The sequence below is a fragment of the Oncorhynchus keta genome, chromosome 8, assembly GCF_023373465.1.
Source record: "Oncorhynchus keta strain PuntledgeMale-10-30-2019 chromosome 8, Oket_V2, whole genome shotgun sequence".
In the NCBI taxonomy this organism is placed as follows: domain Eukaryota; kingdom Metazoa; phylum Chordata; class Actinopteri; order Salmoniformes; family Salmonidae; genus Oncorhynchus; species Oncorhynchus keta.
The window spans coordinates 50,659,017-50,686,919 of NC_068428.1; the positions used below are offsets into that span (position 1 = coordinate 50,659,017).

General features: G+C 42.5%; 1 protein-coding gene across 1 annotated transcript; it reads right to left on the reverse strand.

Annotated features, from left to right (window-relative positions):
- Positions 1-645: 645 nt before the first annotated feature.
- Positions 646-27,666, reverse strand: enpp5 (ectonucleotide pyrophosphatase/phosphodiesterase 5). The gene is given in 7 exon segments (XM_052524718.1): positions 646-6,676; positions 6,678-6,915; positions 7,124-7,294; positions 8,296-8,478; positions 16,851-17,507; positions 18,591-18,738; positions 27,300-27,666. Coding segments are annotated over 6 exon segments (1,533 nt in total). The 5' UTR covers positions 18,721-18,738; positions 27,300-27,666; the 3' UTR covers positions 646-6,522.
- Between the last annotated feature and the right edge of the window lie 237 nt (positions 27,667-27,903).

Sequence of the window (27,903 nt, forward strand, 5' to 3'; positions counted from 1 at the left end):
TTCCACCTCTTCGTCAGAGGAGGAGATAGAAGAGAGACGTTACACCGAGAGCAACTTCTCCCAACCATCCAGGAACAGTCTTGTGACGAATAATGCCTTTCCCAGCATGTTGGAGCACCTTGCCATAAGGCAAAGTGATAACTAAGTGGCTCAGGGAACAAAAACATCAATATTTTGGGTCCATGGCCAGGAAACTCCAGAGACCTTAATCCCATTGAGAACTTGTGGTCAATCCTTAAGAGGTGGGTGGACAAACAAAAACCCACAAATTCTGACAAACTCCAAACATTGATTATGCAAGAATGGGCTGCCATCAGTCAGGATGTGGCCCAGAAGTTAATTGACAGCATGCCAGGGCGGATTGCAGAGGTCTTGAAAAAGAAGGGTCAACACTGCAAATATTGACTCTTTGCATCAACTTCATGTAATCGTCAATAAAAGCCTTTGACACTTATGAAATGCTTGTAATTATACTTCAGTATTCCATAGTAACATCTGACAAAAATATCTAAAGACACTGAAGCAGCAAACTTTGTGGAAATTAATATTTGTGTCATTCTCAAAACGTTTGGCCATGACACCCACAAAAACATACAGTGCAATCAGTATAACATGGAAAATGCCTCAGACATGAAGAAAACAAGCCCAGATTCTCCTTTTAATGTACATAACTAATTACAACATTTCTTTAACGTATCTCATTAATTACAACACCTCTTTATCATACCTCATTAAGTACATCTCTTTATCATACCTCATTAATTACATCTCTTTAACGTACCTCATTAAATGCAACACCTCTAACGTACCTCATTAGTTACAACACATCTAATACTGTAAGATATCATAAAACGCTAGACTGAGATATTACTTTCCTTTTTATTAATATTAGATCAAATTAATATTAATCGCATTTTTCTGTTTTTATTTTTTAATACATTTGATTTTTATTTTCTAAAAACACTTCATTATGGTTTTATTGTGTGTAGATTGAAGAGGACAATAATTTCATACATTTTAGACTGGGTTGTAAAAAAATGTTTGGAAAAGTCACGGGGTCTGACTACGTTGAGTGTTTCCTTATTTATTACATCACAGTGAAGTTGTCTATTTGTCTGGTGTTCATTAAATCAATCAATCAATGAGTCTAACAAAATCGCACAAAGGACATTTTCTACCACTCAATAATCAGAATTAAATAAATATAATACAATACAAGGTATCCTATGGCAGAGTAGGAAGCTGCTACGTCTCTTTGAATACATGAAAAAAAAACATTTTGACAGGAGGCACCTATCAGTTATCAACATCAAAAAGCATTTACAAAGTATTCAGACCCCTCGACCTTTTCATTTTGTTACGTTACAGACTTATTCTACAACGGATTAATACAACAAAACATCCCCATCAATCTACACATTATGACCTCACAATGACAAAAAAGCCCCATCAATCTACACATTATGACCTCACAATGACAAAAAAGCCCCATCAATCTACACATTATGACCTCACAATGACAAAGCAAAAACAAAGCATTCAGACATCTTGTTTCCATTGATCATCCTTGAGATGTTTCTACAATGTGATTAGAGTCCACCCACGTTGGTCAATTCAATTGATTGGACAGGATTTGGAAAGGCCACACACTTGTCTATATAAAAAGGTCCCACAGTTTACAGTGCATGTCAGAGCAAAAACCAAACCATGAGGTCAAAGGAATCCGTAGAGCTCAGAGACAGGATTGTGTCGAGGCACAGATCTGGGGAAGGGTACCAAAAAATTTCTGCAGCATTGAAGGTCCCCAAGAACACAGTGGACTCCATCATTATTAAATGGAGAAGTTTGGAACCACTAAGACTCTTCATAGAGCTGGCCGCCCAGTCAAACTGAGCAATCGGGGGAGAAGGTCCTTGGTCAGGGAGGCGACAAAGAACCAGACGGTCACTCTGACAGAGCTCTAGAGTTCCTCTGTGGAGCTGGGAGAACCTTCCAGAAGGACAACCATCTCTGCAGCACTCCACCGATCAGGCCTTTATGGTAGTGGCCAGACGGAAGCCACTCTTCAGTAAAAGGCACACGACAGCCCACTTGGAGTTTTCCAAAGGCACCTAAAGACTCTCAGACCATGAGAAACAAGTTTCTCTGGTCTGATGAAACCAAGATTGAACTCTTTGGCCTGAATGCCAAGTGTCACGTCTGGAGGAAACCTGGCACCATCCCTACGGTGAAGCATGGTTGTGGCAGCATCATGCTGTGGGGATGTTTTTCAACAGAAGGGACTGGGAGACTAGTGAAGCATGGTGGTGGCAGCATCATGCTGTGGGGATGTTTTTCAGTGGCAGGGACTGGGAGACTAGTCAGGATCGAGGGAAAGATGAACGGAGCCAAGTACAGAGAAATCCTTGATGAAAACCTGCTCCAGTGTGCTCAGGTCCTCAGACTGGGGCGAAGGTTCACCTTCCAACAGGACAAGTCTCTGAATGTCCTTTAGTGGCCCAGCAAGAGCCTGGACTTGAACCCGATCGAACATCTCTGGGGAGACCTGAAAATAGCTGTGCAGCGACACTCCCCATCCAACCTGACAGAATTTGAGAGGATCTGCAGAGATGAATGGGAGAAACTCCCCAAATACAGGGGTGCCAAGCTTGAATTTATAAATATATGTTTAACCTTTATTTAACTAGGCAAGTCATACCCAAGAAGACTGGAGGTTGTAATCGCTGCCAAAGGTGCTTCAACAAAGTCCTGAGTAAAGGGTCTGAATATTTATGTAAATGTTTTCATTTGTTGCTTTTTTATAAATTTGCAAACATTTCAGAAAAACAGTTTTTGCTTTGTCATTATGGGATATTGTGATGTCATTATGGGGTATTGTGATGTCATTATGGGGTATTGTGATGTCAATATGGGATAATGGGTCTAGATTGATGAGGAAAAATGAGCTATTTAATCCATTTTAGAAGAAGGCTGTAACGTAACAAAATGTGGAAAAGTCAAGGGGTCTGAATACTTTCCCGAAGGCTCTGTAAATAAAGAGTGCAAAAACATACATGTCCTACACAGCAGTTCATCGCACTGCTCCCCCTTCATCACGATTCAGTTCATTTAGCGCAAAATGGCCTCTCAGACCACACAACTCAGTAGTCAACTATCAACACAGAAAGTTAAGAATTACACATATTATTCAGAATCCCTCCTAAATTAAGAATCCCTCCTAGTCCTTAAAACCTATTGCACTTCACACATCACAGTCCTTAAAACATATAGCAATTTTCACCAGCGAATGGTTATGACATCACCAACTAATGGGCAGGGCTTGATATTCAGGCCTGCGAGCTGGCAACTTCTGCCAAGCTCATCGGGCCAATTAAATCAAGCTTTCACATGACCCATTTGGCCCAGTACATTTCCAAACTACAAAACAGAAAATAAATTATTTATATTTGGATTTAATCCTTGACAATCTTCCTGACGTCTGACGATTCACACTTGTTATCAACCAGCATTTGGTTTCCAAGCTGAGGCAAAGCCTGAAATTCCATCTGGAGTAAGCCCCGTCACAGTATGGCCTAGATACTCGCGTCAGACCCTTCTCAGCAGAGGCAGAATTTTTAAAAAGTCCTCCCCCTGATCGTCAGTATTATTTCATATCATTATTAGCAAGGAAAGGTTTACCTAGAACTAGGCCTACACTGCGTAGCTGCTTGCTTATCAAGACATCTTTACACAAATCACTTCTTCAAGAAAAAAAAAAAGGAAAAATAATATTATAATATATGTGCTAAGTGGCTAATGCTAACGTTAGCTAGGTGGCTAACATTAACTAGGGGTTAGGGTTAGGAGTTATGTTAATAATAATAATAATATATGCCATTTAGCAGACGCTTTTATCCAAAGCGACTTACAGTCATGTGTGCATACATTCTACGTATGGGTGGTCCCTATTGTATGAATGCTATTCTGTAACACACACAAGTTTGGGGTCACTTAGAAATGTCCTTGTTTATGAAAGAAAAGCACATTTTTTTCCCATTAAAGTATCAAATTGAAGTGTAGACATTGTTAAAAAAAACAACTCAAGGATCCGACCCAAATCTAATCCTGTACCTCAGGACCTGACGCAAGGAAACTCAGTCTATTTTTATTCTGAGAAATCATGGCTATTTCATGTGAGAAATTGCCAAGAAACTGAAGATCTTGTACAACGTTGTGTACTACTCCCTTCACAGAACAGCGCAAACTGGCTCTAACCAAAATAGAAAGAGTGGGAGGTCCCGGTGCACAACTGAACAAGAGGACAAGTACATTAGAGTGTCTAGTTTGAGAAACAGACGCCTCACAAGTCCTCAACTTACAGGTTCATTAAATAGTACCCGCAAAACACCAGTCTCAACGTCAACAGTGAAGAGGCGACTCCGGGATGCTGGCCTTCTAGGCAGAGTTGCAAAGAAAAGCCACACCTCAGACTGGCCAATAAAAAGAAAAGATTAAGATGGACAAAAGAACAGAGACACTGGACAGAGGAACTCTGCCTAGAAGGCCAGCATCCCAGTCGCCTCTTCACTGTTGACGTTGAGACTGGACAGAGGAACACTGCCTAGAAGGCCAGCATCCCAGTCGCCTCTTCACTGTTGACGTTGAGACTGGACAGAGGAACTCTGCCTAGAAGGCCAGCATCCCGGAGTCGCCTCTTCACTGTTGACGTTGAGACTGGACAGAGGAACTCTGCCTAGAAGGCCAGCATCCCAGTCGCCTCTTCACTGTTGACGTTGAGACTGGACAGAGGAACTCTGCCTAGAAGGCCAGCATCCCAGTCGCCTCTTCACTGTTGACGTTGAGACTGGACAGAGGAACTCTGCCTAGAAGGCCAGCATCCCAGTCGCCTCTTCACTGTTGACGTTGAGACTGGACAGAGGAACACTGCCTAGAAGGCCAGCATCCCGGAGTCGCCTCTTCACTGTTGACGTTGAGACTGGACAGAGGAACTCTGCCTAGAAGGCCAGCATCCCAGTCGCCTCTTCACTGTTGACGTTGAGACTGGACAGAGGAACTCTGCCTAGACGGCCGTTTCCAGCTACAATAGTCATGTCTACACTTTATTTCTGATCAATTTGATGTAATTTAAAAAAGGTACAAAAAAAATGTGCTTTTCTTTAAAAAACAAAATACATTTCTATGTGACCCCAAACTTTTGAACGGTAGTGTATATATATATATATATATATAGTTTTTTATAAGTAGTTTTCCACTTGGTACTGGCAAGGTGTGCCACTGACAAATGTACCTGAATGTCAAGCCCTGAATGGTTATTAGTGGTTTCTGATTCTTTATAGGGGCAATACACATGCGTCTGTACAGAAACACGCCCCCTACAGACAGAAACACGCCCCCTACAGACAGAAACACGCCCCCTACAGACAGAAACACGCCCCCTACAGACAGTAACACGCCCCCTACAGACAGAAACACGCCCCTACAGACAGAAACACGCCCCCTACAGACAGAAACACGCCCCCTACAGACAGTAACACATATAAAAGAAAGATGATCTCCTATGAAGTAGAGGATAACTGTAAGTACTGAACAGGAACAAGTAGTGACGTGGTAGTCATGACGACAACTATATGGACTAAAGCAGTAACGTGGTAGTCATGACGACAACTATATGGACTAAAGCAGTAACGTGGTAGTCATGACGACAACTATATGGACTAAAGCAGTAACGTGGTAGTCATGACGACAACTATATGGACTGAAGTAGTAACGTGGTAGTCATGACGACAACTGTATGGACTAAAGTAGTAACGTGGTAGTCATGACAACAACAACATGGACTAAAGTAGTAACGTGGTAGTCATGACAACAACATGGACTAAAGTAGTAACGTGGTAGTCATGACGACAATAACATGGACTAAAGCAGTAACGTGGTAGTCATGACAACAACAACATGGACTAAAGCAGTAACGCGGTAGTCATGACAACAACAACAACATGGACTAAAGCAGTAACGCGGTAGTCATGACAACAACATGGACTAAAGCAGTAACGCGGTAGTCATGACGGCAACTATATGGACTAAAGCAGTAACGCAGTAGTCATGACAACAACAACATGGACTAAAGCAGTAACGCGGTAGTCATGGATCTATTGAAGACTGAAAGCAACAGCCTGACTAACTGAACTCAGATCCCACAGTGGTCTAAAACCTCTGAGTCACTGTACAGCTTAGCATTACAACTCAACCACATACTAGATTTACTCACTCATTATGCTTTGTGTTCAGTGTACTATTGGTTCTTATTGTTACTATGACTGCTCCTCTCTGATGAGATAAACAACAAAATAACCATCAGAACAAAGCCACACTTTATCCTCTCCTCCTCCTCCACCACCACCACACTGAAGCTACTGTCCTTTACCGGTGTACGGAGCCAACTCTCATCTTCTCCTCTCCTTCTACTTTCTTCTCTCCTCCTCTCTCTCTCTCTTCTCCTAACTCCCTCTCCTGTCTTCTCCTCTAAAGCTGTAGTTCTTCAAGTAATAGCGGCTGGGCCATCTCGCTCTGCCTGCTGGGTAGTTGTCGGAGCGTCATCTGTTTGACGATAACCACCAGGAACCCTGTCACCATGACAACCCCCAGGACCACGCCCAGGGCGGTGGCGAAGGAAGGCTGGTATCTGCCCTCCAGCGGGGTGGAGTGTGTGGGGGGGGGGCTCGGAGAGGAGGTCCATAACCCGGGCTAGAGAACCATTGTTGGGGCGGGGCCGGACAGACAGGATGTGACACATGAGGGGGTAGAGGTCAACGGAACGCATGGAACTCTTCACGTAGTCCTGACGGAAGGCGGGGCCACGCGCCACCAAGACAGGATGCATGCTGGGTAGGGTGTTGTCGTAGCCGTGGTTACCCACTGTGAAACACAGAGAGAGAACAGCATTAAATAGGATTAAAACATTTAGAACAGCTTTACCTTTAATTAGCTGTCACTGAATCCTAATATTTGGTAACTCTGAAATGTTTAACGGACAGCCTAAAGATCTGAACTTGTGAAAGTCTGAGAGTTACAATAATACTGCATATTTCAAAATTGGAATTTAGTTGATCTAGTATTTCCTTACACATGTGTGGTCCTGTGGTTCTGTTCTGGGTGATGGTCCAGCCCTCCTTGGCCTCGATAATTATGGGCATGATCCTGTTGTTGTGACGGTAGTGGAGACGCTCGGGGATCTGTTCCCTCCTATACACCACCATGTTGGGATTGGCCTCAACCAGCGCACTGTACACCTCCTCTAGCATCCCCAGCGCACTGTCTAGGTAGCACAGCCAGGATCTTACCTCCTCTAGGTAGCATCCCCAGCCAGGATCTTACCTCCTCAGATCTTACCTCCTCTCCCCAGCCAGGATCTTACCTCCTAGGTAGCATAGGATCTTACCAGGATCTTACCTCCTCTAGGTAGGACCTCCTCAGGTGCATCCCCAGCCAGACAGATCTTACCTCCTCTAGGTAGCATCCCCAGCCAGATCTTACTAGGTAGCATCCCCCTTACCTCTAATCCCCAGGATCTTACCTAGCATCCCCAGGACAAGTAGCAAGGACAGTCGAGGTAGCATCCCCAGGATCACCTCTCTAGCATAGGATCTTACCTCTCAGTAGCATCCCAGCCAGGAGGTAGCATCCCCAGCCAGGATCTTACCTCCTCTAGGTAGCATCCCCAGGATCTTACCTCCTCTAGGTAGCATCCCCAGCCAGGATCTTACCTCTCTAGGTAGCATCCCCCCAGGATCTTACCTCTCTAGGCAGCATCCCCAGGATCTTACAGTCTCTAGGTAGCATCCCCAGGATCTTACCTCCTCTAGGTAGCATCCCCAGGATCTTACCTCCTCTAGGCAGCATCCCCAGGATCTTACCTCCTCTAGGCAGCATCCCCAGGATCTTACCTCCTCTAGGCAGCATCCCCAGGATCTTACCTCCTCTAGGCAGCATCCCCAGGATCTTACCTCCTCTAGGCAGCATCCCCAGGACCTCTAGGTAGCATCCCCAGGATCTTACCTCCTCTAGGTAGCATCCCCAGGATCTTACTGTCTCTACGTAGCATCCCCAGGATCTTACCTCCTCTATCCCCAGGATCTTACAGTAGCATCCCCAGGAGGTAGCATCACCAGGATCTTACAGTCTCTAGGGTAGTACCTCCTCTAGGCAGCATCCCCAGAATCTTATCCCCCAGGATCTTACCTCCTCTCAGCATCCCCAGGATCTTACCTCCTCTAGGCAGCATCCCCAGAATCTTACCGTCTCTAGGCAGTATCCCCAGGATCTTACCGTCTCTAGGCAGTATCCCCACCACAGGACTCTTGTCCACCCAGGTGTAGAGGTCTCTGTCCAGGTATTGGTCCAGCTCAATCACCTTGTCTTTGGAGAGCTGAGTCATGCCATGATCACTGGTCACAATCAGGTTCACAGTTTCGTACAGACCTAGGAATACGTCAAAACACAACTAATTACATTCAAATTGACCAATAATTAAATATTTATTTTGTGAATTGATCAATTACATGCGTTTCTTGCTAAATTGATTAAAGCACAAGGTAATCTCTGGAAGGGGGGTGAACAGATACTGGAAGGGGGGGTGAACAGTTTAATACTGGAAGGGGGGAACAGTTTAATACTGGAAGGGGGTGAACAGTTTAATACTGGAAGGGGGGTGAACAGTTTAATACTGGAAGGGGGTGAACAGTTTAATACTGGAAGGGGGTGAACAGTTTAATACTGGAAGGGGGGTTGAACAGTTTAATACTGGAAGGGGGTTGAACAGTTTAATACTGGAAGGGGGTTGAACAGTTTAATACTGGAAGGGGGTTGAACAGTTTAATGCTGGAAGTTTAATGGGGGGAACAGTTTAATACTGGAAGGGGGGTGAACAGTTTAATACTGGAAGGGGGTGAACAGTTTAATACTGGAAGGGGGGTGAACAGTTTAATACTGGAAGGGGGGTGAACAGTTTAATACTGGAAGGGGGGTGAACAGTTTAATACTGGAAGGGGGGTGAACAGTTTAATACTGGAAGGGGGGTGAACAGTTTAATACTGGAAGGGGGGTGAACAGTTTAATACTGGAAGGGGGGTGAACAGTTTAATACTGGAAGGGGGTGAACAGTTTAATGCTGGAAGGGGGGTGAACAGTTTAATACTGGAAGGGGGGTGAACAGTTTAATACTGGAAGGGGGTGAACAGTTTAATACTGGAAGGGGGGTGAACAGTTTAATACTGGAAGGGGGGTGAACAGTTTAATACTGGAAGGGGGTGAACAGTTTAATACTGGAGGGGGGTGAACAGGGGGTGAACAGTTTAATACTGGAATGGGGGGTGAACAGTTTAATACTGGAAGGGGGGTGAACAGTTTAATACTGGAAGGGGGGGGGTGAACAGTTTAATACTGGAAGGGGGGGTGAACAGTTTAATACTGGAGGGGGGGGTGAACAGTTTAATACTGGAAGGGGGTGAACAGTTTAATACTGGAAGGGGGGGGTGAACAGTTTAATACTGGAAGGGGGTGAACAGTTTAATACTGGAAGGGGGGTGAACAGTTTAATACTGGAAGGGGGGGTGAACAGTTTAATACTGGAAGGGGGAGTGAACAGTTTAATACTGGAAGGGGGGGTGAACAGTTTAATACTGGAAGGGGGGGTGAACAGTTTAATACTGGAAGGGGGGTGAACAGTTTAATACTGGAAGGGGGTGAACAGTTTAATACTGGAAGGGGGTGAACAGTTTAATACTGGAAGGGGGGGTGTGAACAGTTTAATACTGGAATGGGGGGTGAACAGTTTAATACTGGAAGGGGGGTGAACAGTTTAATACTGGAAGGGGGGAGGGGGAACAGTGTGAACAGTTTAATACTGGAAGGGGGGTGTGAACAGTTTAATACTGGAAGGGGGGGGTGTGAACAGTTTAATACTGGAAGGGGGTGAACAGTTTAATACTGGAACTGGAAGGGGTGAACAGTTTAATACTGGAAGGGGGTGTGAACAGTTTAATACTGGAAGGGGGGTGTGAACAGTTTAATACTGGAAGGGGGTGTGAACAGTTTAATACTGGAAGGGGTGTGAACAGTTTAATACTGGAAGGGGGTGAACAGTTTAATACTGGAAGGGGGGTGAACAGTTTAATACTGGAAGGGGGGTGAACAGTTTAATACTGGAAGGGGGGGGTGAACAGTTTAATACTGGAAGGGGGGGGTGAACAGTTTAATACTGGAAGGGAGGGGGTGAACAGTTTAATACTGGAAGGGAGGGGGTGAACAGTTTAATACTGGAAGGGGGGGTGAACAGTTTAATACTGGAAGGGGGGTGAACAGTTTAATACTGGAAGGGGGGTGTGAACAGTTTAATACTGGAACAGTTTAATACTGGAAGGGGGGTGTGAACAGTTTAATACTGGAAGGGGGGTGTGAACAGTTTAATACTGGAAGGGGGTGAACAGTTTAATACTGAACAGTTTAATACTGGAAGGGGGGTGAACAGTTTAATACTGGAAGGGGGGTGAACAGTTTAATACTGGAAGGGGGGTGAACAGTTTAATACTGGAAGGGGGGTGAACAGTTTAATACTGGAAGGGGGTGAACAGTTTAATACTGGAAGGGGGGTGAACAGTTTAATACTGGAAGGGGTGGGTGACAGTTTAATACTGGAAGGGGGGTGAACAGTTTAATACTGGAAGGGGGGTGAACAGTTTAATACTGGAAGGGGGGTGAACAGTTTAATACTGGAAGGGGGGCGGGTGTGAACAGTTTAATACTGGAAGGGGGGTGTGAACAGTTTAATACTGGAAGGGGGTGTGAACAGTTTAATACTGGAAGGGGGGTGAACAGTTTAATGCTGGAAGGGGGTGAACAGTTTAATACTGGGAGGGCAGTTTAATACTGGAAGGGGGTGAACAGTTTAATACTGGAAGGGGGTGAACAGTTTAATACTGGAAGGGGGGTGAACAGTTTAATACTGGGAGGGGGTGAACAGTTTAATACTGGAAGGGGGTGAACAGTTTAATACTGGAAGGGGGTGAACAGTTTAATACTGGAAGGGGGGGAACAGTGTGGACAGTTTAATACTGGGAGGGGGGTGTGAACAGTTTAATACTGGAAGGGGGGTGACAGTTTAATACTGGAAGGGGGGTGAACAGTTTAATACTGGAAGGGGGGGTGTGAACAGTTTAATACTGGAAGGGGGGTGTGAACAGTTTAATACTGGAAGGGGGGTGAACAGTTTAATACTGGAAGGGGGGTGAACAGTTTAATACTGGAAGGGGGTGAACAGTTTAATGAACAGTTTAACTGGAAGGGGGGTGAACAGTTTAATACTGGAAGGGGGTGAACAGTTTAATACTGGAAGGGGGTGAACAGTTTAATACTGGAAGGGGGGTGAACAGTTTAATGCTGGAAGGGGGTGAACAGTTTAATACTGGAAGGGGGTGAACAGTTTAATACTGGAACTGGGGGGGGTGAACAGTTTAATACTGGAACTGGAAGGGGGTGAACAGTTTAATACTGGAAGGGGGGTGAACAGTTTAATACTGGAAGGGGGGTGAACAGTTTAATACTGGAAGGGGGGAACAGTTTAATACTGGAAGGGGGGTGAACAGTTTAATACTGGAAGGGGGGGTGAACAGTTTAATACTGGAAGGGGGGGTGGAAACAGTTTGGAATACTGGAAGGGGGTGAACAGTTTAATACTGGAAGGGGGGTGAACAGTTTAATACTGGAAGGGGGTGAACAGTTTAATACTGGAAGGGGGTGAACAGTTTAATACTGGAAGGGGGGTGAACAGTTTAATGCTGGAAGGGGGTGAACAGTTTAATGCTGGAAGGGGGGTGAACAGTTTAATACTGAACAGATACTGGGGGGGTGAACAGTTTAATACTGGAAGGGGTGTGTGAACAGTTTAATACTGGAAGGGGGTGTGAACAGTTTAATACTGGAATACTGGAAGGGGGGTGTGAACAGTTTAATACTGGAAGGGGGGGGTGTGAACAGTTTAATACTGGAAGGGGGTGTGAACAGTTTAATACTGGAAGGGGGGTGTGAACAGTTTAATACTGGAAGGGGGGTGAACAGTTTAATACTGGAAGGGGGTGAACAGTTTAATACTGGAAGGGGGGTGAACAGTTTAATACTGGAAGGGGGGTGAACAGTTTAATACTGGAAGGGGGGTGAACAGTTTAATACTGGAAGGGGGTGAACAGTTTAATACTGGAAGGGGGGTGAACAGTTTAATACTGGAAGGGGGGTGAACAGTTTAATACTGGAAGGGGGTGTGAACAGTTTAATACTGGAAGGGGGTGAACAGTTTAATACTGGGAGGGGGGGTGAACAGTTTAATACTGGAAGGGGGTGTGAACAGTTTAATACTGGAAGGGGGGTGAACAGTTTAATACTGGAAGGGGGTGTGAACAGTTTAATACTGGAAGGGGGGTGAACAGTTTAATACTGGAAGGGGGGGTGAACAGTTTAATACTGGAAGGGGGGGTGAACAGTTTAATACTGGAAGGGGGGTGAACAGTTTAATACTGGAAGGGGGGGGAACAGTTTAATACTGGAAGGGGGGTGAACAGTTTAATACTGGAAGGGGGGGTGAACAGTTTAATACTGGAAGGGGGTGAACAGTTTAATGCTGGAAGGGGGGTGAACAGTTTAATACTGGAAGGGGGGGTGAACAGTTTAATACTGGAAGGGGGGGTGAACAGTTTAATACTGGAAGGGGGTGAACAGTTTAATACTGGAAGGGGGGTGAACAGTTTAATACTGGAAGGGGGGTGAACAGTTTAATACTGGAAGGGGGGGTGAACAGTTTAATACTGGAAGGGGGGGGTGAACAGTTTAATACTGGAAGGGGGGGTTTAATACTGTGAACAGTTTAATACTGGAAGGGGGGTGTGAACAGTTTAATACTGGAAGGGGGGGGAACAGTGAACAGTTTAATACTGGAAGGGGGGGTGAACAGTTTAATACTGGAAGGGGGTGAACAGTTTAATACTGGAAGGGGGGTGAACAGTTTAATACTGGAAGGGGGGTGTGAACAGTTTAATACTGGAAGGGAGGGGGTGAACAGTTTAATACTGGAAGGGGGGGGTGTGAACAGTTTAATACTGGAAGGGGTGTGAACAGTTTAATACTGGAACTGGGGGGGTGTGAACAGTTTAATACTGGAAGGGGGTGTGAACAGTTTAATACTGGAAGGGTGGGGGTGTGAACAGTTTAATACTGGAAGGGGGGGTGTGAACAGTTTAATACTGGAAGGGGGGTGTGAACAGTTTAATACTGAACAGGAACTGGAAGGGGGTGAACAGTTTAATACTGGGAGGGGGGTGAACAGTTTAATACTGGAAGGGGAGTGTGAACAGTTTAATACTGGAAGGGGGTGAACAGTTTAATACTGGAAGGGGGTGAACAGTTTAATACTGGAAGGGGGGTGAACAGTTTAATACTGGAAGGGGGGGGGGTGAACAGTTTAATACTGGAAGGGGGGGGTGAACAGTTTAATACTGGAAGGGGGGGTGAACAGTTTAATACTGGAAGGGGGGTGAACAGTTTAATACTGGAAGGGGGGTGTGAACAGTTTAATACTGGAAGGGGGTGATCAGTTTAATACTGGAAGGGGGGGGGTGTGAACAGTTTAATACTGGAAGGGGGGGGTGTGAACAGTTTAATACTGGAAGGGGGGGGGGTGAACAGTTTAATACTGGAAGGGGGGTGAACAGTTTAATACTGGGACTGGGGGGGGTGAACAGTTTAATACTGGAAGGGGGGTGAACAGTTTAATACTGGAAGGGGGGTGAACAGTTTAATACTGGAAGGGGGTGAACAGTTTAATACTGGAAGGGGGGTGAACAGTTTAATACTGGAAGGGGGGTGAACAGTTTAATACTGGAAGGGGGGGGTGTGGACAGTTTAATACTGGGAGGGGGGGTGTGAACAGTTTAATACTGGAACTGGAAGGGGGGTGAACAGTTTAATACTGGAAGGGGGTGTGTGAACAGTTTAATACTGGAGGGGGGAACAGTTTAATACTGGAAAGGGTGAACAGTTTAATACTGGAAGGGGGGTGAACAGTTTAATACTGGAAGGGGGGTGAACAGTTTAATACTGGAAGGGGGGTGTGTGAACAGTTTAATACTGGAAGGGGGGGTGAACAGTTTAATACTGGAAGGGGGGGTGTGAACAGTTTAATACTGGAAGGGGGTGAACAGTTTAATACTGGAAGGGGGGAACAGTTTAATACTGTGAACAGTTTAATACTGGAAGGGGGTGAACAGTTTAATACTGGAAGGGGGTGTGAACAGTTTAATACTGGAAGGGGGGGGTGTGAACAGTTTAATACTGGAAGGGGGGGAACAGTGTGAACAGTTTAATACTGGAAGGGGGTGAACAGTTTAATACTGGAAGGGGGGTGAACAGTTTAATACTGGGAGGGGGGTGTGAACAGTTTAATACTGGAAGGGGGTGAACAGTTTAATACTGGAAGGGGGTGAACAGTTTAATACTGGAAGGGGGGTGAACAGTTTAATACTGGAAGGGGGTGTGAACAGTTTAATACTGGAAGGGGGTGAACAGTTTAATACTGGAAGGGGGGTGTGAACAGTTTAATACTGGAAGGGGGGGGTGAACAGTTTAATACTGGAAGGGGGGGGTGAACAGTTTAATACTGGAAGGGGGGTGAACAGTTTAATACTGGAAGGGGGGTGAACAGTTTAATACTGGAAGGGGGGTGAACAGTTTAATACTGGAAGGGGGTGAACAGTTTAATACTGGAAGGGGGTGAACAGTTTTTAATACTGGAAGGGGGGTGAACAGTTTAATACTGGAAGGGGGGGGACAGTTTAATACTGGAAGGGGGGTGAACAGTTTAATACTGGAAGGGGGTGAACAGTTTAATACTGGAAGGGGGGTGAACAGTTTAATACTGGAAGGGGGGTGAACAGTTTAATACTGGAAGGGGGTGAACAGTTTAATACTGGAAGGGGGGTGAACAGTTTAATACTGGAAGGGGGGTGAACAGTTTAATACTGGAAGGGGGGTGAACAGTTTAATACTGGAAGGGAGGGGTGAACAGTTTAATACTGGAATGGGGGTGAACAGTTTAATACTGGAAGGGGGGGGGGACAGTTTAATACTGGAAGGGGGGGTGAACAGTTTAATACTGGAAGGGGGGGGTGAACAGTTTAATACTGGAAGGGGGGTGAACAGTTTAATACTGGAAGGGGGTGAACAGTTTAATACTGGAAGGGGGGGGTGAACAGTTTAATACTGGAAGGGGGGTGAACAGTTTAATACTGGAAGGGGGTGAACAGTTTAATACTGGAAGGGGGGTGAACAGTTTAATACTGAAGGGGGGTGAACAGTTTAATACTGGAAGGGGGGTGAACAGTTTAATACTGGAAGGGAGGGGGGGTGAACAGTTTAATACTGGAAGGGGGGGGTGAACAGTTTAATACTGGAAGGGGGGTGAACAGTTTAATACTGGAAGGGGGGTGAACAGTTTAATACTGGAAGGGGGGGGGTGAACAGTTTAATACTGGAAGGGGGGGGGGTGAACAGTTTAATACTGGAAGGGGGGGTGAACAGTTTAATACTGGAAGGGAGGGGGTGAACAGTTTAATACTGGAAGGAGGGGGTGAACAGTTTAATACTGGAAGGGAGGGGGTGAACAGTTTAATACTGGAAGGGGGGGGTGAACAGTTTAATACTGGAAGGGGGGTGAACAGTTTAATACTGGAAGGGGTGTGAACGGTTTAATACTGGAAGGGGGGTGAACAGTTTAATACTGGAAGGGGGGTGAACAGTTTAATACTGGAACTGGAAGGGGGTGAACAGTTTAATACTGGAAGGGGGGACAGTTTAATACTGGAAGGGGGGACAGTTTAATACTGGTTTAATACTGGAAGGGGGGTGAACAGTTTAATACTGGAAGGGGGGTGAACAGTTTAATACTGGAAGGGGGTGAACAGTTTAATACTGGAAGGGGGGTGAACAGTTTAATACTGGAAGGGGTGAACAGTTTAAACTGGGGGGGTGAACAGTTTAATACTGGAAGGGGGGTGAACAGTTTAATACTGGAAGGGGGGTGAACAGTTTAATACTGGAAGGGGGGTGAACAGTTTAATACTGGAACTGGGGGTGAACAGTTTAATACTGGAAGGGGGTGAACAGTTTAATACTGGAAGGGGGGTGAACAGTTTAATACTGGAACTGGGGGGTGAACAGAACAGTTTAATACTGGAAGGGGGTGAACAGTTTAATACTGGAAGGGGGGTGAACAGTTTAATACTGGAAGGGGGGTGAACAGTTTAATACTGGAAGGGGGTGAACAGTTTAATACTGGAAGGGGGTGAACAGTTTAATACTGGAAGGGGGTGAACAGTTTAATACTGGAAGGGGGTGAACAGTTTAATACTGGAAGGGGGGTGAACAGTTTAATACTGGAAGGGGGGGTGAACAGTTTAATACTGGAAGGGGTGTGAACAGTTTAATACTGGAAGGGGGTGAACAGTTTAATACTGGAAGGGGGTACTGGAAGGGGGGTGAACAGTTTAATACTGGAAGGGGGGTGAACAGTTTAATACTGGAAGGGGGGGGGGGTGAACAGTTTAATACTGGAAGGGGGGTGAACAGTTTAATACTGGAAGGGGGGTGAACAGTTTAATACTGGAAGGGGGTGTGAACAGTTTAATACTGGAAGGGGGTGAACAGTTGTCACAGTGCTTGTGCCTATACAAATAGACATTGCAGGGGGGAACATGAGCAACCCCTTATCTAGATCATAATGTATAATGTACATAGACAGCAGGTACACAGACCCATCTTGCGCAGCTCATTGCGGAGGAAGCCCAGCTTGTCGTCGATATCAGCGATGACCGCGTCCATTAGAGGGTTCTCTGGGCCCAGGTTGTGACCGCTCTCGTCAGGCTCCTCCCAGTATAACACGCCAAAGTCCACACCCCCCTGCACAGACCGAACCCCCTCCCCTGGCCTCTCCCCCATCAGCCAGGCAACCATCGTCTCCACGCGTCTCTCGAAGCTCAGCGATACGTTGTACGGAAGGTAGCGTGACGGGTACGCCCCCCCGATCTCCACGTCCGACCCCGGCCACATGACCCCGCCGCTCCGCCCACCCTGCTTCTGATTGGTCACCCACAGAGGCTCTGCCCCAGCCCACCAGCGTGGCTCGTAGGCGCTATGCGTCTCCATGGAGAAGGAGGCGTTAAGGTCTGGGTCGTACATCTCGTTACCCACGATGCCATGCGTCTCGGCATGCAGCCCGGTGACCAGGGTGTAGTGGTCAGGGAAGGTTTTGGTGATGTAGGTGTTCTCAACCTGCTCAACTGTTGACCCTTCCTCCATCAGGGCATGGAAGTTAGGGGTGGGGACACGGTTCACGTAGTCCCAGCGGAACCCATCGAAGGACAGCAGCAGTAGCTTGGGGCGAGCCTGGTGGTGAGGATGGAGGGGGTGTCCTGGGGTATAGAGAGAGGAGAGGGTAATGTTAGAATGACAACAGGCAACATAAAGCCTGCAACAAGAGGGACCAACACTGCTAGTAAAAGGGGTAGGCAATGTATATCTCTTGCATTTGTCCCATGCTCCCTGGTCCTTGACCCTACCCCCATGCTCCCTACCCCATGCTCCCTGGTCCTTGACCCTACCCCCATGCTCCCTACCCCATGCTCCCTGCCCCATGCTCCCTGGTCCTTGACCCTACCCCCATGCTCCCTACCCCATGCTCCCTGCCCCATGCTCCCTGGTCCTTGACCCTGCCCCATGCTCCCTGGTCCTTGACCCTACCCCCATGCTCCCTACCCCATGCTCCCTGCCCCATGCTCCCTGGTCCTTGACCCTACCCCCATGCTCCCTGCCCCATGCTCCCTGCCCCATGCTCCCTGGTCCTTGACCCTAACCCCATGCTCCCTACCCCATGCTCCCTGCCCCATGCTCCCTGGTCCTTGACCCTACCCCAATGCTCCCTGCCCCATGCTCCCTGGTCCTTGACCCTACCCCAATGCTCCCTGCCCCATGCTCCCTGGTCCTTGACCCTAACCCCATGCTCCCTGCCCCATGCTCCCTGGTCCTTGACCCTACCCCAATGCTCCCTGCCCCATGCTCCCTGGTCCTTGACCCTAACCCCATGCTCCCTGCCCCATGCTCCCTGGTCCTTGACCCTACCCCAATGCTCCCTGCCCCATGCTCCCTGGTCCTTGACCCTACCCCAATGCTCCCTGCCCCATGCTCCCTGGTCCTTGACCCTACCCCATGCTCCCTACCCCATCCTACCTGGTCCTTGACCCTACCCCATGCTCCCTGCCCCATGCTCCCTGGTCCTTGACCCTGCCCCATGCTCCCGGGTCCTTGACCCTGCCCCATGCTCCCTGCCCCATGCTCCCGGGTCCTTGACCCTGCCCCATGCTCCCTGCCCCATGCTCCCTGCCCCATGCTCCCGGGTCCTTGACCCTTTCCCATGCTCCCTGCCCCTTGACCCTGTCCCATGCTCCCTGGCCCATGCTCCCGGGTCCTTGACCCTACTCCATGCTCCCTGACCCTACCTTGGTGTCCATGGCGGTCCATCTGTAGGGAGGCCAGAGGCAGGGTCAGGGTTAAGGTCATAAGCCATCCCAGATAGCAGCTTCCTTCTCTTCGTGAGCTGCAACCCAGCATTACGCTCCACAACATCATACCACCCTGTAATACAAACTGCAGTATAGTGTTGTGGTTAATATAGACAGTGTTGAATATAGTGTTGTGGTTAATATAGACAGTGTTGTGGTTAATATAGACAGTGTTGAGTACAGTGTTGTGGTGGATATAGACAGTGTTGAATATAGTGTTGTGGTTAATATAGACAGTGTTGAGTACAGTGTTGTGGTTAATATAGACAGTGTTGAGTACAGTGTTGTGGTTAATATAGACAGTGTTGAATATAGTGTTGTGGTTAATATAGACAGTGTTGAATATAGTGTTGTGGTTAATATAGACAGTGTTGAATATAGTGTTGTGGTTAATATAGACAGTGTCGTGGTTAATATAGACAGTGTTGAATATAGTGTTGTGGTGGATATAGACAGTGTTGTGGTTAATATAGACAGTGTTGAATATAGTGTTGTGGTTAATATAGACAGTGTTGAATATAGTGTTGTGGTTAATATAGACAGTGTTGAATATAGTGTTGTGGTTAATATAGACAGTGTTGAATATAGTGTTGTGGTTAATATAGACAGTGTTGTGGTTAATATAGACAGTGTTGAATATAGTGTTGTGGTTAATATAGACAGTGTTGTGGTTAATATAGACAGTGTTGAATATAGTGTTGTGGTGGATATAGACAGTGTTGAATATAGTGTTGTGGTTAATATAGACAGTGTTGTGGTTAATATAGACAGTGTTGAATATAGTGTTGTGGTTAATATAGACAGTGTTGAATATAGTGTTGTGGTTAATATAGACAGTGTTGAATATAGTGTTGTGGTTAATATAGACAGTGTTGAATATAGTGTTGTGGTTAATATAGACAGTGTTGAATATAGTGTTGTGGTGGATATAGACAGTGTTGAATATAGTGTTGTGGTTAATATAGACAGTGTTGAATATAGTGTTGTGGTTAATATAGACAGTGTTGAATATAGTGTTGTGGTTAATATAGACAGTGTTGAATATAGTGTTGTGGTTAATATAGACAGTGTTGTGGTTAATATAGACAGTGTTGAATATAGTGTTGTGGTTAATATAGACAGTGTTGAATATAGTGTTGTGGTGGATATAGACAGTGTTGAATATAGTGTTGTGGTTGATATAGACAGTGTTGAATATAGTGTTGTGGTTAATATAGACAGTGTTGAATATAGTGTTGTGGTTAATATAGACAGTGTTGAATATAGTGTTGTGGTTAATATAGACAGTGTTGAATATAGTGTTGTGGTTAATATAGACAGTGTTGAATATAGTGTTGTGGTTAATATAGACAGTGTTGAATATAGTGTTGAATATAGTGTTGTTAATATAGACAGTGTTGAATATAGTGTTGTGGTTAATATAGACAGTGTTGAATATAGTGTTGTGGTTAATATAGACAGTGTTGAATATAGTGTTGTGGTTAATATAGACAGTGTTGAATATAGTGTTGTGGTTAATATAGACAGTGTTGAATATAGTGTTGTGGTTAATATAGACAGTGTTGAATATAGTGTTGTGGTTAATATAGACAGTGTTGAATATAGTGTTGTGGTTAATATAGACAGTGTTGAATATAGTGTTGTGGTTAATATAGACAGTGTTGAATATAGTGTTGTGGTTAATATAGACAGTGTTGAATATAGTGTTGTGGTTAATATAGACAGTGTTGAATATAGTGTTGTGGTTAATATAGACAGTGTTGAATATAGTGTTGTGGTTAATATAGACAGTGTTGTGGTTAATATAGACAGTGTTGAATATAGTGTTGTGGTTAATATAGACAGTGTTGAATATAGTGTTGTGAATTAGTGTTAGATATAGACAGTGTTGTGGTTAATATAGACAGTGTTGAATATAGTGTTGTGGTTAATATAGACAGTGTTGAATATAGTGTTGTGGTTAATATAGACAGTGTTGAATATAGTGTTGTGGTTCATATAGACAGTGTTGAATATAGTGTTGTGGTTAATATAGACAGTGTTGAATATAGTGTTGTGGTTAATATAGACAGTGTTGAATATAGTGTTGTGGTTAATATAGACAGTGTTGAATATAGTGTTGTGGTTAATATAGACAGTGTTGAATATAGTGTTGTGGTGGATATAGACAGTGTTGAATATAGTGTTGTGGTTAATATAGACAGTGTTGAATATAGTGTTGTGGTTAATATAGACAGTGTTGAATATAGTGTTGTGGTGGATATAGACAGTGTTGAATATAGTGTTGTGGTTAATATAGACAGTGAATATAGTGGTTAATATAGACAGTGTTGAATATAGTGTTGTGGTTAATATAGACAGTGTTGAATATAGTGTTGTGGTTAATATAGACAGTGTTGAATATAGTGTTGTGGTTAATATAGACAGTGTTGAATATAGTGTTGTGGTTAATATAGACAGTGTTGTGGTTAATATAGACAGTGTTGAATATAGTGTTGTGGTTAATATAGACAGTGTTGAATATAGTGTTGTGGTTAATATAGACAGTGTTGAATATAGTGTTGTGGTTAATATAGACAGTGTTGTGGTTAATATAGACAGTGTTGAATATAGTGTTGTGGTTAATATAGACAGTGTTGAATATAGTGTTGTGGTTAATATAGACAGTGTTGTGGTTAATATAGACAGTGTTGAATATAGTGTTGTGGTTAATATAGACAGTGTTGAATATAGTGTTGTGGTTCATATAGACAGTGTTGAATATAGTGTTGTGGTTCATATAGACAGTGTTGAATATAGTGTTGTGGTTAATATAGACAGTGTTGAATATAGTGTTGTGGTTAATATAGACAGTGTTGAATATAGTGTTGTGGTTAATATAGACAGTGTTGAATATAGTGTTGTGGTTAATATAGACAGTGTTGAATATAGTGTTGTGGTGGATATAGACAGTGTTGAATATAGTGTTGTGGTGGATATAGACAGTGTTGAATATAGTGTTGTGGTGGATATAGACAGTGTTGAATATAGTGTTGTGGTGGATATAGACAGTGTTGAATATAGTGTTGTGGTTAATATAGACAGTGTTGTGGTTAATATAGACAGTGTTGAATATAGTGTTGTGGTTAATATAGACAGTGTTGAATATAGTGTTGTGGTTAATATAGACAGTGTTGAATATAGTGTTGTGGTTAATATAGACAGTGTTGAATATAGTGTTGTGGTTAATATAGACAGTGTTGTGGTTAATATAGACAGTGTTGAATATAGTGTTGTGGTTAATATAGACAGTGTTGAATATAGTGTTGTGGTTAATATAGACAGTGTTGAATATAGTGTTGTGGTGGATATAGACAGTGTTGAATATAGTGTTGTGGTTAATATAGACAGTGTTGAATATAGTGTTGTGGTTAATATAGACAGTGTTGAATATAGTGTTGTGGTTAATATAGACAGTGTTGAATATAGTGTTGTGGTTAATATAGACAGTGTTGAATATAGTGTTGTGGTTAATATAGACAGTGTTGAATATAGTGTTGTGGTTAATATAGACAGTGTTGTGGTTAATATAGACAGTGTTGAATATAGACAGTGTTGTGGTTAATATAGACAGTGTTGAATATAGTGTTGTGGTTAATATAGACAGTGTTGAATATAGTGTTGTGGTGGATATAGACAGTGTTGAATATAGTGTTGTGGTTAATATAGACAGTGTTGAATATAGTGTTGTGGTTAATATAGACAGTGTTGAATATAGTGTTGTGGTTAATATAGACAGTGTTGAATATAGTGTTGTGGTTAATATAGACAGTGTTGAATATAGTGTTGTGGTTAATATAGACAGTGTTGAATATAGTGTTGTGGTTAATATAGACAGTGTTGAATATAGTGTTGTGGTTAATATAGACAGTGTTGTGGTTAATATAGACAGTGTTGTGGTTAATATAGACAGTGTTGAATATAGTGTTGTGGTTAATATAGACAGTGTTGATTATAGTGTTGTGGTGGATATAGACAGTGTTGAATATAGTGTTGTGGTTAATATAGACAGTGTTGTGGTTAATATAGACAGTGTTGAATATAGTGTTGTGGTTAATATAGACAGTGTTGAATATAGTGTTGTGGTTAATATAGACAGTGTTGAATATAGTGTTGTGGTTAATATAGACAGTGTTGAATACAGTGTTGTGGTTAATATAGACAGTGTTGAGTACAGTGTTGTGGTTAATATAGACAGTGTTGAGTACAGTGTTGTGGTGGATATAGACAGTGTTGAATATAGTGTTGTGGTTAATATAGACAGTGTTGAATATAGTGTTGTGGTTAATATAGACAGTGTTGAATATAGTGTTGTGGTTAATATAGACAGTGTTGAATATAGTGTTGTGGTTAATATAGACAGTGTTGAATATAGTGTTGTGGTTAATATAGACAGTGTTGAATATAGTGTTGTGGTTAATATAGACAGTGTTGAATATAGTGTTGTGGTTAATATAGACAGTGTTGAATATAGTGTTGTGGTTAATATAGACAGTGTTGAATATAGTGTTGTGGTTAATATAGACAGTGTTGAATATAGTGTTGTGGTTAATATAGACAGTGTTGAATATAGTGTTGTGGTTAATATAGACAGTGTTGAATATAGTGTTGTGGTTAATATAGACAGTGTTGAATATAGTGTTGTGGTTAATATAGACAGTGTTGAATATAGTGTTGTGGTTAATATAGACAGTGTTGAATATAGTGTTGTGGTTAATATAGACAGTGTTGAATATAGTGTTGTGGTTAATATAGACAGTGTTGAATATAGTGTTGTGGTTAATATAGACAGTGTTGAATATAGTGTTGTGGTTAATATAGACAGTGTTGAATATAGTGTTGTGGTTAATATAGACAGTGTTGAGTACAGTGTTGTGGTGGATATAGACAGTGTTGAATATAGTGTTGTGGTGGATATAGACAGTGTTGAATATAGTGTTGTGGTGGATATAGACAGTGTTGTGGTTAATATAGACAGTGTTGAATATAGTGTTGTGGTTAATATAGACAGTGTTGAATATAGTGTTGTGGTTAATATAGACAGTGTTGAATATAGTGTTGTGGTGGATATAGACAGTGTTGTGGTTAATATAGACAGTGTTGAATATAGTGTTGTGGTTAATATAGACAGTGTTGAATATAGTGTTGTGGTTAATATAGACAGTGTTGAATATAGTGTTGTGGTTAATATAGACAGTGTTGAATATAGTGTTGTGGTTAATATAGACAGTGTTGTGGTTAATATAGACAGTGTTGAATATAGTGTTGTGGTTAATATAGACAGTGTTGAATATAGTGTTGTGGTTAATATAGACAGTGTTGTGGTTAATATAGACAGTGTTGAATATAGTGTTGTGGTTAATATAGACAGTGTTGAATATAGTGTTGTGGTTAATATAGACAGTGTTGAATATAGTGTTGTGGTTCATATAGACAGTGTTGAATATAGTGTTGTGGTTAATATAGACAGTGTTGAATATAGTGTTGTGGTTAATATAGACAGTGTTGAATATAGTGTTGTGGTTAATATAGACAGTGTTGAATATAGTGTTGTGGTTAATATAGACAGTGTTGAATATAGTGTTGTGGTTAATATAGACAGTGTTGAATATAGTGTTGTGGTTAATATAGACAGTGTTGAATATAGTGTTGTGGTTAATATAGACAGTGAATTGTGTTGTGGTTAATATAGACAGTGTTGAATATAGTGTTGTGGTTAATATAGACAGTGTTGAATATAGTGTTGTGGTTAATATAGACAGTGTTGAATATAGTGTTGTGGTGGATATAGACAGTGTTGAATATAGTGTTGTGGTTAATATAGACAGTGTTGAATATAGTGTTGTGGTTAATATAGACAGTGTTGAATATAGTGTTGTGGTTAATATAGACAGTGTTGAATATAGTGTTGTGGTTAATATAGACAGTGTTGAATATAGTGTTGTGGTTCATATAGACAGTGTTGAATATAGTGTTGTGGTTAATATAGACAGTGTTGAGTACAGTGTTGTGGTTAATATAGACAGTGTTGAGTACAGTGTTGTGGTGGATATAGACAGTGTTGAATATAGTGTTGTGGTTAATATAGACAGTGTTGAATATAGTGTTGTGGTTAATATAGACAGTGTTGAATATAGTGTTGTGGTTAATATAGACAGTGTTGTGGTTAATATAGACAGTGTTGAATATAGACAGTGTTGTGGTTAATATAGACAGTGTTGAATATAGTGTTGTGGTTAATATAGACAGTGTTGAATATAGTGTTGTGGTTAATATAGACAGTGTTGAATATAGTGTTGTGGTTAATATAGACAGTGTTGAATATAGTGTTGTGGTTAATATAGACAGTGTTGAATATAGTGTTGTGGTTAATATAGACAGTGTTGAATATAGTGTTGTGGTTAATATAGACAGTGTTGAATATAGTGTTGTGGTTAATATAGACAGTGTTGAATATAGTGTTGTGGTTAATATAGACAGTGTTGAATATAGTGTTGTGGTTAATATAGACAGTGTTGAATATAGTGTTGTGGTTAATATAGACAGTGTTGAATATAGTGTTGTGGTTAATATAGACAGTGTTGAATATAGTGTTGTGGTTAATATAGACAGTGTTGAATATAGTGTTGTGGTGGATATAGACAGTGTTGTGGTTAATATAGACAGTGTTGAATATAGTGTTGTGGTTAATATAGACAGTGTTGAATATAGTGTTGTGGTTAATATAGACAGTGTTGAATATAGTGTTGTGGTGGATATAGACAGTGTTGTGGTTAATATAGACAGTGTTGAATATAGTGTTGTGGTGGATATAGACAGTGTTGTGGTTAATATAGACAGTGTTGTGGTGGATATAGACAGTGTTGAATATAGTGTTGTGGTTAATATAGACAGTGTTGTGGTTAATATAGACAGTGTTGAATATAGTGTTGTGGTTAATATAGACAGTGTTGAATATAGTGTTGTGGTTAATATAGACAGTGTTGAATATAGTGTTGTGGTGGATATAGACAGTGTTGTGGTTAATATAGACAGTGTTGAATATAGTGTTGTGGTTAATATAGACAGTGTTGAATATAGTGTTGTGGTTAATATAGACAGTGTTGAATATAGTGTTGTGGTGGATATAGACAGTGTTGTGGTTAATATAGACAGTGTTGAATATAGTGTTGTGGTTAATATAGACAGTGTTGAATATAGTGTTGTGGTTAATATAGACAGTGTTGAATATAGTGTTGTGGTTAATATAGACAGTGTTGAATATAGTGTTGTGGTTAATATAGACAGTGTTGAATATAGTGTTGTGGTTAATATAGACAGTGTTGAATATAGTGTTGTGGTTAATATAGACAGTGTTGAATATAGTGTTGTGGTGGATATAGACAGTGTTGTGGTTAATATAGACAGTGTTGAATATAGTGTTGTGGTTAATATAGACAGTGTTGAATATAGTGTTGTGGTTAATATAGACAGTGTTGAATATAGTGTTGTGGTTAATATAGACAGTGTTGAATATAGTGTTGTGGTTAATATAGACAGTGTTGAATATAGTGTTGTGGTGGATATAGACAGTGTTGAATATAGTGTTGTGGTTAATATAGACAGTGTTGAATATAGTGTTGTGGTTAATATAGACAGTGTTGAATATAGTGTTGTGGTGGATATAGACAGTGTTGAATATAGTGTTGTGGTTAATATAGACAGTGTTGAATATAGTGTTGTGGTTAATATAGACAGTGTTGAATATAGTGTTGTGGTTAATATAGACAGTGTTGAATATAGTGTTGTGGTTAATATAGACAGTGTTGTGGTTAATATAGACAGTGTTGAATATAGTGTTGTGGTTGATATAGACAGTGTTGAATATAGTGTTGTGGTTAATATAGACAGTGTTGAATATAGTGTTGTGGTTAATATAGACAGTGTTGAATATAGTGTTGTGGTGGATATAGACAGTGTTGAGTGTCCAGTAGTGTGTCTACGTGCACTTCGCTAATGATCCTCCTTGGCTTGTTTACAAAACACGTTGTGACTTGCTACAGTATCCTGGCCTATGTGCTTGGAGAAGAGACGGCTACTAGTCCTGCGTTACTGCTACAGTAGAATGATGTCGCACAACATGTTTATTACTGCACTCTTATTAAAACAATGTACAAACAATGACAATCCATATGAAACGAGTGCAAAAGCAAACCCACTCACAGCTGTACCGCACACATCACATTGCAACGAGTAAAACGACAGACAGTAGTAGGACTGTTATGATGTAGCTACCTATGAGTTATCCGGAGGGTTACTGGGCACAAACTGCATCTAAATGACAGCGGTCACCTCGACCGACCTCCCAATAATGCAACAGTCGGAAATGTAACCAATATACCGTAGCTCGGTAGTTACCTACTGCAAAATGGTATTATTATGGTATTAATCATCAGCTGTTAATCTACTATCCCCGAAGTGACTGCTGCCCAACTGTCACTAACACGGTCAAAGGGAGACGTTCATAATAATGTATAATGTTCGAGATGAAGATTCAACAAGACTAAACGTCGTTTTAGAGTGCGGATATTTATAAAGACTAAAAAGACGAACTAAAGTCAAACTTACCTTCGTATCTGCTCCGTGCAAGATCTCTCTGCTATTTCTGCAACACGCACAAATAAACAGTGTAGGCTACAAGGAAGTCCCGCCCATATACAGCAGTCTCCAATTGCACAGCGCAAATGTTATTCTAGTCAAGAGACTGAATATTTGGCTTATTTAATTAAATGTTAACGTAATATAAGTTATCGACGTGCATCAACTATAAAAGCTATGCTGCAAGTGCTAAATGGACAGCTGCTGTATAGTCTGAAAACACTGAGTAAAAAAGCACCTGTCTGAATGACGTAATGGACCTCTGTATTCATTACCCAGACACACTGTCGTCGACTAAAGACGTACACCCTCCCGACGGTACCGAGCCCGACGGCAGGGTTTCTCAAACTCGGTTCCTGCCCCCACCCCAAAATAACCAAAGCTTGATCACTACACTTGATCTGTGTAGTGCTAGCACCCCCCCCCCCCCCTTAAAAAAAACCGTGCACCGGGAGATGGGGGGCAGGACCGAGTTTGCGAAACCCTGACCTACTGAATAGACCAGAGACACTGTAACCAAGTGGTTCCCAAACTGTGGGGTGCGCCCCGTGGTTGTCAGGCAGGGTCAGCTGGA